This window comes from Patella vulgata, chromosome 5 (genome assembly GCF_932274485.2).
Source record: "Patella vulgata chromosome 5, xgPatVulg1.2, whole genome shotgun sequence".
Taxonomy (NCBI): domain Eukaryota; kingdom Metazoa; phylum Mollusca; class Gastropoda; family Patellidae; genus Patella; species Patella vulgata.
Window position 1 is genome coordinate 9603397 of NC_065883.2, and position 12141 is coordinate 9615537.

At 36.7% G+C, this 12141-nt stretch overlaps 1 protein-coding gene across 7 annotated transcripts in view; it reads right to left on the bottom strand.

The window, feature by feature from the left end:
• The window catches only part of LOC126822441 (uncharacterized), a 186207-nt gene that overhangs the window by 111729 nt on the left and 62337 nt on the right, over positions 1–12141 (bottom strand). For 4 of the 7 annotated variants that reach the window (XR_008788351.1, XR_008788350.1, XM_050551358.2 and 1 more), the window contains one exon: positions 4184–4374. Coding sequence is in view for 4 of the 7 variants with exons in the window: in XM_050551358.2 (XP_050407315.2) it covers positions 4184–4374 (191 nt within the window). In the remaining 3 variants the exon portion in view is untranslated. Of the gene's footprint in view, positions 1–3223; positions 3697–4183; positions 4375–12141 lie in introns of those variants that run through there. The other 3 variants (XR_008788352.1, XM_050551357.2, XM_050551359.2) reach the window with 2 other exon arrangements.

A 12141-nucleotide genomic window follows, 5' to 3' on the forward strand; every position in this document is an offset into this window, starting at 1 on the left:
AAAAAAATTGAAAAATTCGCAAATGAATTCTTCTGGGGAATAAAACCCTCGAAGAAGATAAATAACTGTCTGGACATTTCACAACATAAAATCCCCTTTATACCAGCAAGACAAGAGAGGGGTTTAAAGAATAAAAGTTGCGATTTTGAATGTAAACTTGTATTTACACTATAGATCTGATTACTAAGTCTCTTCACAGACGTGTACCATAAAGTGATTCTCGTAATTAATTCTATTTGTAACTTTCGATCTACAAACTCAGCCATTCATAACATGGCTGACAAATAAAATAACATTCACCAAGGAATTAGAATCATTTTCACTAAATTCTTGTAGGGTTTTTTTTTTACTTTTATACAATTTATCGTGGCTGTCGAGAGAATAAAAAATTTGCTGCAAGAAAAGATTTATCAATACCCAATCAAAGGACATGATTTACATCTTAATGCAAGAAAAACAGTTTCAAATCTTATTATCAACCATATCATTATCGAAAGACAATTTCATCAGTTACCATGGCAACCAATATCTACTTCGTACGCAGGGAGATGTACATGTAAGAATATAAAATCTACCAATAACTGCCTAGAAAATACCTTTAACATACATTATGCAAGAGCTAAATCTGCCAATTGCAGGTCTTTCTTTAGGCCTGAAATGTTATCTAAATTATTAATTAGACATTAATTAACTTATCCAGACCATAATCAGCTCTTGATGGCATCGCTAGCCTGTGATCTTTGGTGGATTATGAGCTAATTTACTGCATAATTTTCCTTCGCGATTTAATAATATTTACTGGATTATGATCCCATTTGCTACTCGACTTCATAATTTAATCATGAAATGGATAATCGATAAATGTTTTTTATCATACAGACTTTAGTAATGATGATTGAGGCTAGGCCAAAATTTCAATCGATTAATTCTCGGTTCATAGTGGTTCAATTTGACTGAAATTTTCAGCATGTTCCCTCTACATTATCTAATTTGTAACTATTATAGTGAGAACTTCCAGCTCTTTATCTTATCTCCTATAATGTATCTTTAAATTGATGAAATTCCTTAAACACAATATCAATGTACTTTCAAGATTACCGCTTAAGTTTACAATCGTTATAACTATGGGAGGACAAAGAAAGACCCATAAGACAAGCTCTCGAACATGACACATAATATACAGAGAGAGAGAGAAATGGGGTTTAACGTCCACTTGACACAAACTAGGTCATTTCAGGGCTAACATATGGTTTAATTTTATTTACATAATTCGCTTGCGCGTAGGGGTCTTTAGCCGTGGGTGGAAACCGGAGGAACCGGAAAAAACCCACGAGGTTGGAGAGGCGACCCTACTCCTTGTCACGTACATCAGTGGAATGAAAACCATACCAGTTGACTCAATGACAGACCTTATGATACAACGCGCCATCCAACCCCCCTAATATACACAGACATTGCAAGTTATAAACAACAAACATATTATACATCTATCAAATGGAGGGGCTAGGGAGCCACTGTGGCTATATATTCTTAGGAATAAATATGTACAAGAGAGAGAGAGAGAGAGAAAGAGAGAGAGAGAGAGAGAGAGAGAGAAAAATGGGGTTTAACATCCACTCGACACAAACTAGTTCATTTCGGGACTAACATATGGTTTAATTTTATTTCAATAATTCGCTTGTGCGTAGGGGTCTTTAGCAGTGGGAGGAAACCGGAGGACCGAGAGAGAGAGAGAGAGAGAGAGAGAGAGAGAGATGTGGCTTAATGTTCATTTCGGGACTAACATATGGTTTAATGTTATTTCAATAACATAGGGGTCTTTAGCAGTGGGAGGAAACTGGAGGACCCTACTCCTCGTCACATACAACCGGGGATTCGAAACCACGCCAGTTGACTCAATAACAGATTTTATGATACAGCGCGCGCACGCTAACCATTCAGCCATCCAACACCCCATGTACAAGAACCCACGGGAATGGCAAAATGGATTCAAAAGGCTACGACATTACAAACTGGCATGAAATCTGGGGATCTGTTAACTTTAATCTAAAAAGCACAGATATGATAGAAAATGATTATAAAATTGTACACGATGTTATATGGACTAATGAAAAGCTATCCAATATCGGTAAAATAGATTCGCCGTATTGTACATTATGTAAAACCGTTTATAATGTAAATAATGTTATAGAAGACATAGAACACATTTTTCTTAATTGTAAAACACTAAACAGCCTCCAAGAATTAGTTAAATCAATCATTTTATTCTTCTTTAAAGAGACAGCTTACACGATGTACAGCTTAAATTTGGATACCCAGTCAAAAAACATAAGCAAAGTAGATTCCTTAACATCGTTTTTTCATCGTACAGATTAAAGCATAATGAAGTGTAGGCTCTTTTTCAATATGAATAATTCAAAAATAAATGTTTGTATATTATTCAAGAAGATCTTATCCGATCACTATGAATATATGTACCATTACATGAAAAACACAAATATGACTTACAATTTTTAATTCGTTGTCAATAATTTTAATGTAGGAGTTCTTGCTAATAATTATTAGCAAGAACTCCTACATTAAAATTATTGACAACGAATAAAAAAATTGATTTTACATAAAGTTTTATCTGTACATCAACTTCCTTTTATTTTAAATGTTTCAGATTAAATCGCACATGTGTATCATTATATTTATATGTGATATTTTTTGTTTGAAAAAATAATTGTATCAAAAAACAAAAAAAAAAGGTGCTGGATGTCGTGGGTTCGATCCTGGTTTGGATCGAGATGATTTCCGGCATTGGTTTCCCCATGTCAGTGGTGTAGGACGGAGGGAGTGACAAGGACAGTTGTCTAGTCATTCGGATGGGACGACCGAATGGGATGAAAAACCAAGGTCCCGTGTACATGGGTGTGCATGTAAAAGATCGCTTGGCAGATGGAATTTGATATAAGAGTAGTCCATAGTGCTGCTGTCCAGGCAAAATTTTGTTTTTTATAGTTAAAAATTTCGTTTTACTTGTCTTTACTACACTAGTTGTTATATAACCCACATTCTGCTTGATGTGAGGGATTAGCCAATGAAATGATCTGTTGCAACAAGTTCTTGGCATGCGATGCATGGAACTGTGGGTATCCTATTAGAAACATCAACACTGATTGGTTAATCAAATGTCTGACATCATTGGATCAGATCTTCATGTAGTAGGGGCCATCGAAAGTATAAAAAAATACAAATAAATATAGATCTGTATCCTAATCAGATTGTAAACATGGGAAAATAGCTACTAGTTTATTTTAGGACATTTCGAAGAGTATTATCAAGTGCAGGGGTACCGTACCACAGACAATTACACAAAACAAATCTACGGACAAGAAACAATACGCAGGAATCACAAACAAACGTACATAGCAGATTAAGTGAATGGATCCGGGGCTAGCCGTGAAAAACAGACAATCATGAATATATAACCCAGAGAAAAATATTGTGTAATACGAGTTATGATCTGCTATTTGCCACATGAAATACATATTCCTGAAGCAATGGCCCAAGAAATCCCTCTCTGGCCATTGCTGGATTGGCTTCTGATACTCGAGCTTTTGAGGGAGTGTGTCTGTTCTTCCCGTTCAATCAAATCTATCCCAAGTACAGCAACATGACAGCCCTTCGTCTAATATGGGGTCTTCCCTAAAACTTTGGAAAATGATTTAAGGTATTAAAAATGGTGAAAGTATTGTTCGTCTCCAAACAGTATTGTTTACATTGTATTCGTTTTGATGGCCTCGTTGGTCACGCAATTAGTTTTTCTGCAATATTCTGCTATGCACTGGTTAATTGGGCATAATAAAATCATGAGTCATGACGTAACGTTATGTAAACATATTTGATCCAATTTGGAGCTCTGTTTAAAGCGCAATGATATTGTTACGCAGTTAGCTATTGGTTGTTAATCGGACTATTGACCAGTCATAATTTGGAACAGAAATTTGCATCCTTTACAGCAGTGTTAAGTGGGATTAGGTATAATCAAATGAAACACTGCGAGGAGTATGCATGAAATTGAAGTAAAAAATTACCTATACAAGTAACCATATTGTTGAAATGTATAAAAAAAATAGGTAGTCTAAAACTAAATGGTCAATGTTATCAAGAATGAAGTATGTTATTTTATTCAACTTACCTTCTGTAACAGGTAAGGAATATTTGGACTTGGCACTGATTGTTCTCACTGGTCTGTGGTGATTATAGTAACGAAAAAAATAAGGCTGTGGTACAAAGGCTCGGTTGGCTGGCACTGTCTTTGGTCGGAGGTGACCTTTCGGGTCAGGAAAATCCGAAAAAATCTCAGCTTGATTAGGATTCCGATAACTTCTGAAAGCATAAAAAGAAACATATAAGATACCAAGGCTTACAAAGTGGAAGTGCTCTCTGACCTGCCTTCCTACGTTCTTAGTTTTGAAACCCCTTAGAAAGGCCATTTTTGTTATGCTGACATATTCTCCTTCGGGGATTTCAATATGGAATGATTGGTAGCCTCTCCATGTAAACTGCAAGATGTTTCTATACAGTGATCTGCTCTTAAATCCAGTGAATATCAGATATCAGACACATACGATGGCATTGAGAGTTGATTATGGTCTTTTCATGTTAATAAATGTCTAATTAATAGTTTATATCACATTTCATATATATAATTTATACATTTATATAACATTTAGCCTTGTTCATCCAGTCACCTCATTACAATTGGCGCTCAAAAGCATTCTGGAATGTAACTTGTGTGACAGAGATTAAAATTTTCATTGTGTCTTAAATATTGGATACCAGAAGCTTATTATTAAATGGTAAGATGACAACATCACTGTTGATTTAAATTGACCAATAAGTTGTGTTCGCAATGTCGAAGACTGGATGATACTGAATTAAAGACTTGGCTACTTTAACTATAGAATCTTTTTTTACATTAACACGATAACAATGTTGAAGTATGAATCGGAGGTTATCAGCCATTAAAACTACAAATTTTAGTGACATTAAGAGCCATTTTGAACTTATCGCTATGGTTACTGTGCAGCTGATTCATGCAACTTTTCAAACCCAATTGACAGCATTTATGACACAAATGACATTAATAGACATATTTTACGGAAATAAAATGCAAATTAAAGTAGAAATGAAATGAAATGAAATGGGGTTTAACGTCCTACTGTTTTGCTCCGATCGGCCTAATGAAGGCAGGCATACGCCATATAGGGGAAATTAGATCAAATATTGAATTCCATCTGTCAAGAGATCTTTTACGTGCACGGCAATGTGAACATAGGACTTTAGTTTTACATACTATCCGAATGACTATATGTTGTTCCATGGTAGGTCCTTTATCCTGCATCACTGACAATGGGGAACGTTGTTATCTTGTATGAGAGAGAGAGAAATGGGGTTTAACGTCCACTCGACACAAACTAGGTCATTTTGGGACTAACATATGGTTTAATTTTTTTTTTCAATAATTCGCTTGCGCGTAGGGGTCTTTAGCAGTGGGAGGAAACTGGAGGACCCGGAGAAAACCCACGAGGTTGGACAGGCAAACCTACTCCTTGTCACGTACAACCTGGCATTCGAAACCACGCCAGTTGACTCAATGACAGGTCTTATGATACAGCGCGCGCACGTGCTAACCATTCGGCCATCCAACCCCCCGTAATATACACAGACATTGCAAGTTATAAACAAAAAACATATTATACATCTATGACTTGGTCAACTATTCATTTTGATTAAAGGATCAACAACCAGATCATGACACTAATTTCTTACATTCAGTCTAAATATTCACATAATTAACATTGTTAGTATAAAATTCATGCCATATTACCGTATTCACAGTGATAGAAGTAACCATGTGTACACATAGAGAGAGAGAGAAATGGGGTTTAATGTCCACTTAACACAAACTAGGTGGTCATTATTTCGGGACTAAAACATGGTTCAATTTTTATATTTCAATAATTTGCATGCACGTACTGGTCTGTAGCAATGGGAGGAAACCGGAGGACCCAGAGAAAACCCACAAGGCTGGACAGATGACCCTACTCCTTGTCATGTATAACCGGGAATCGAAAACACGCCAGATGACTCAATGACAGACCTTATGATGCAGCGTGCACGCGCTAACTATCCGGCCATCCGTACAACCTGGCATTCGAAAACACGCCAGATGACTCAATGACAGACCTTATGATGCAGCGTGCACGCGCTAACTATCCGGCCATCCACCGGCCCCTCTCTTGATAGCACAGAGTGGTTATTACAATAAATACAGTAATAAGAACTGTTTATTTTCTATTTAAAATACCATATTAATTGCATATCTCGTTTTTCTCCCTCTTAGTGTTAATTTTTAGATGGTATATAACAATAATAATTCCATAGCATGCTAAGAATTCCATACAATTAATAATTATATATGTCAGGTCATGAATCATTTTCTATTTCAAGATACAGGTAAGACTAGTAGACATTTCACATGCAGAGTCAGATGAAGACATACACTCTTACAATACATGTTTGCAGGTACAAAAACGAATGTGCAAATATAGATAAGAGAGAGAGATGGGGTTTAACGTCCACTCGCCACAAACTAGGTCATTTCGGGACTAACACATGGTTCAATTTTATTTCAATAATTCGCTTGCCCGTAGGGGTCTTTAGCAGTGGGAGGAAACCAGAGGACCCAGAGAAAACCCACAAGGTTGGACAGGCAATCCTATTCCTTGTCACGTACAACGGGGGAATCGAAACCACGCCAGTTGACTCAATGACAGACCTCATGATACAGCGCACAAGTGCTAACTATTCGGCCATCCACCCCCCCCCCCCCACAGAACATAAAACAGTTGTTCCAGTAGCCACATTGATTCAGTGAGTAAAGCACTGGGCCGTTTTGTCATCTGGATGGTACGAAAAAGCATTGAATAAGAACATAACGCAGTTGTTCCAGTAGCCACAGTGATTCAGTGAGTAATGCACTGGCCCTTCTTGTCATCAGGATGGTACGAAAAAGCATTGAATAAGAACATAATCACTTGTAGCCACAGTGACTCAGTGAATAAGACACTGGCTCACTAACCATGTATGATCCCAGTGTTGGCTAAAAAAGTTTCTTAGAATTTTCCATTACCCCAGTCAGAGCAGAACAGTATGACATTAAAAATTCCATTTCAATTCTTTTTCATTTGTCATAAATGTCTAAATAATAATTCTTATAACATTTGAAGCTAGGAAAAAGACCTGTGATAGGCAGATTTCGCTGTGTATCTTTAATAATCTAGGTTCATTATTATCAGGTTTTATCATCGAGTGCACTCCTCGCTCTCATCGATTTCACATTGACAATAATTAATCTATAACATGGTAAAAATCTATCAAACTTAATATTTCTGGTCAACGCCCGGAAAGATTAACTGATTAATTAACTAAAATAGTACTGGGTATTATCTTGATAAATATATAACACCTGAACCGATTAATCATAATATTATCAAATCAATAATATAGAAAGAGAGGAATGGGGTTTAATGTCCACTCGACACAAACTAGGTAATTTTGGGACTAACGTATGGTTCAATTTTATTTCAATATTTCGCTTGCGCGTAGGGGTCTTTATCCGTTGGAGGAGACCGGAGGACCCAGAGAAAACCCACGAGGTTGGACAGGCGACCATACTCCTTGTCACGTACAACCGGGGATTCGAAACCACGTCAGTTGACTCAATGACAAGCCTTATGCTAACCATTCGACCATCCAACCCCCCAATCAATAAAATAACACATAAGAAATGAAATGAGTTTAATGTCCTACTGTTGTAAATAAAACAGGGTGCTCAGGGAAATATTGTTCAGACATTGGCACTACAACCTACTCTTTATCTTATATCGAATTCCAACTGTCAAGGGACTTTTTATGTGCACATTAATCTGAACGACTATACGTTGTCTTTTAATAATATAACAGGTTGGAGTGTGGGTTGTTGACAATCTGATTAAAACACAGATCCGATTTCGTTTCGTTTTTTATAGTTCAAAATTTCAGTTTACTTGTCTTTACTACACTAGGATCTGGAAGAGTTGTTATATTACCTGCATTCTGGATGGTGTGAGGGATTAGTCAATGAAACGGTTTGTTATGGCGAGTTTTGGTGTGAGGTGCACAGAACTGTGGGTAACCCACAAGAAACTTCCATGCTGATTGATTAATCTATGTCTGATGTCATAGGGTCAATAGCCGCTCTTATGACACTGACGTGACCTTCCACTACAACCAGTTAGATCTTCATGTAGTATAGGCCATCGAAAGTATAAAAAAAAAACAACCAAATATAGATATGTATTTTAATCAGATTAGGTAGTTGAGTGATCTAGATTGTAAGGTCTGGTGCAGTTTCATCAAAAGTATAATAAAAAAACAAAACCAAAAATAGATCGGTATTTTAATCAGATTGGGTAGTTGAGTGATCTTAATCGTAAGGTCAGGTGCAGTTTCAATTACAAGCATGTATATGTAATAATATCAAAGGAAAAATGCTCTTCAATTCATTAACTAAAAGCAAAACAAAATCGAAAAGATAAAGTAATACAGACACTTAAAAAAAATCTCTTTTCACTTTCAGGGGGTCAAATATTTGAACTATTTCACCTCAAAACAATACGGCTTTAAGATTTCTTTTTATAAAGAGAGCTTCTAATGATTTCACTGGAAATTCACTTTAAAAAGACGATACAATAAATTGTTTACCACACTCAAGAATGAACACCAAGTCTCTCAATAACATGTGTTAAACTAGATACCCCGAGTTATACATGATTAGAATGAACACCAAGTCTCTCAATAACATGTGTTAAACAATTTAAACTAGATACCCGAGTTATACATGATTAGAAAAAAACGTAATAATAACATTCTTTCTTTCTGTCAATGGTAGATATGTAAAACAAGTGGTATATATATACTATATACTATATCTACTTTACTTATATCATAACATACAGTACTACTGTACCTGTTGACAGACTAGTCTCAACATTTCTATATCTAGATAGTGTAGAGAGAGAGAGAGAGAGAGAGAAGACGATAAAACCTCACACCCATAGGAAAAGAAGGGTGGAAGAGTCCCTATAACAGTGCAGGCAAGCATGGATCTCGGTGAACCATGAACCATTCCTTGTAGATAAATCATAGTAAAAAATCCCTGGTAGTAAAAAATCCCGGTAACAAACTGGTTGTGGGGAGAGAGAGAGAGAGAGAGAGAGAGAGAGGTTTTAACCTCCACTTGACACAAACTAGGTCATTTTGGGACTAACACATTGTTCAATTTTATTTCAATAATTTGCTTGTGCATTGGGGTGTTTAACAGTAGGGGGAAACTGGAGGACCCGGAGAAAAGTCATGAGGTTGGACAGGCGACCCTTCTTTTTGTCAGTACAACCAGGGAATCAAAACCATCGACAGACCTTGTGATACAGCACGCATACTAGCCGATGTAGCACAGTGACATCTTTTTTACTCAACACTTTTTGAATAATATTCCAATCTATAATGCAATATTATCAATATTAAAAACATTTAAATATTTTAAAACATTTCGAAGATTCTCATCACCAAACTCAAGACAGTCACCTTTTTTTTAAATTTAAACAATATTTTTATTCATAAACGAATGGGATTGAGCAACAGGCTTGAAGCCTATATTAGCTCACAGTCACCTAATGAACATATACATCAAATTTGAAAATTCTACCTTAATCAGATGCAAAGATATTTTGTTGGAGGCAAAGTGATAGAAGACAAAGAGAGAGAGAGAGAAATGGGGTTTAAAGTCCACTCGACACAAACTAGGTCATTTCGGGACTAACATATGGTTTAATTTTATTTCAATAATTCGCTTGCGCGTAGGGGTCTTTAGCAGTGGGAGGAAACCGGAGGACCCGGAGAAAACCCACGAGGTTGGACAGGCGACCCTACTCCTTGCCACGTAGATAGAAGACAAATGGAGAGAGATGTTTCTAGATGTTATATTATAACAATAGTAATTCCATAGCATGCTAAGAATTCCATACAATTAGTAATTATATATGAATCATTTTGTATTTCAAGATACAGGTAAATGCCAGGTAATTAATTACTTTCTCTTTAGTACAAAAAGGTAAGAGAGAGAGAGAGAGAGAGAGAGAGAGAGAGTAGACATTTCACATGCAGAGTCAAATCAACACAAACTAGGTCATTTTGAGACAAACATATGCTACCATTCTATTTCAATATTTCGCTCAGGGGTCTGGAGGACCCAGAGAAAACCCATGAGGTTGGACAGACACGTAGGGGGTATTATGATCTAAAGTGCACCAATTAGAATGTTTTAGCCAACCCCGAAAGACAGACCCAGAATAGTCCCTGCTCTTTTCAAACGGCAGTGACTCACGCTTGATTAGTGACGAAGAAGTTGGCTTACTAACTTGGAAGTGCCGTGCTTGATCCCTGTGTTGGCCGAGAAAGTCCATCCAGATTTTCCAGCGTGGTTCCATCTTGTCAGTGATGCAGGACAAAGGACCTGGTAAGGGACAATGTATAGTCATTCGGATGGGACTAAAAAACCAAGGTCCTGTGTACACCTTGGTGTGCATGTAAAATTATCCTTGGCAGTTGGAGAGAGAGAGAGAGAGAGAGAGAGATATGGGGTTTAACATCCACTCGACACAAACTAGGTCATTTCAGGACTAACATATGGTTTAATTTTATTTCAATAATTCGCTTGCGCGTAGGGGTCTTTAGCAGTGGAAGGAAACCGGAGGACCCGGAGAAAACCCAAGAGGTTGGACAGGCAACCCTACTCCTTGCCACGTACAACCGGGGATTCGAAACCACGCCAGTTGACTCAATGACAGACTTTATGGTACAGCGCGCACGTGCTAACCATTCAGCCATCCAACCCCCCTTGGCAGTTGGAATTTGATAAAAGAGTAGACTGAAGTGCCTCATAGTACACTGTATGGCACATGCCTGTCTTCATTAAACCCCATTTCATTTCGTAGAACGACAGGGGACCAAAAAAATGTCTTAGAAACTCTCATTACCAATGTACCGAACTGACTTATCATCTTGACAATTTATATCAAACAAAAGAACTCGGGACTATTTTATTGACAATTTAATCTGGAATTACAAATGGACATTAGTTTCCAATAACATCTTGTAGTTAATCAAAATGTCAGAAACAAGCTTGAACAACTTCTTGTATAACGATTAGATCAGACGTATAGATTACTTATGACAAATCAAAGAGGTTTAATACTAGGAGAACACTGTCAGGTTTTTAGTTTTCAGTTTGATCAAAGGCTTATTTCCAATTACAAAAAATCAATGAACACGTGAGTCTTACATGTGCCTTACAAAACAGGACCCAAGTACTCGTATATGACAAAATATACACATTACCATAAAATCAAATCAAAATGAGAAAATAAGCAAATTTTATTTTTGTCTTTTGAGAGAGAGAGAGGGAAATGGGGTTTAACAGCAACTCAACACAAACTAATTCATTTTGGGACTAACATATTGTTCCATTTTATTTCAATAATGCGCTTGCGCGTAGGGGTCTTTAGCAGTGGGAGGAAACCAGAGTACCCGGAGAAAACTCACAGGTTTTACAGGCGACCATACTCTTTGTCACGCACAACTGAGCCTCAAAAAAAGGGAAAGGCACAGCCATGCTTAAAGATGCATTATGTAAGTTTTAGATAAAGAGCTGGCAGTTCTTACCATAATAGTTCAAAAATAAACAATGTTAAATGAATATATCGAAAATTTCACTCAAATTACTATATTCTGAGCAAAGTTATATCTGTTTGAAGTTTTGACAGGATAGTCTTGACCATCAAGTACCATTGGAATGATAATAAACAAAGTTTTGATTATCTATTTTGTCGCCAAATTATTAAATGGAGGTGTTCTAATTCATTCAATATCTAAACCATCCGATAACCTAGAGAGTTGATTATGGGTTGGTAATGTAACTAAATAAAAATTTATATAACAGTTGAAGCTTGAAAGAAGGTTGGGTGGCTGAATGGTTTGCACATACGCACT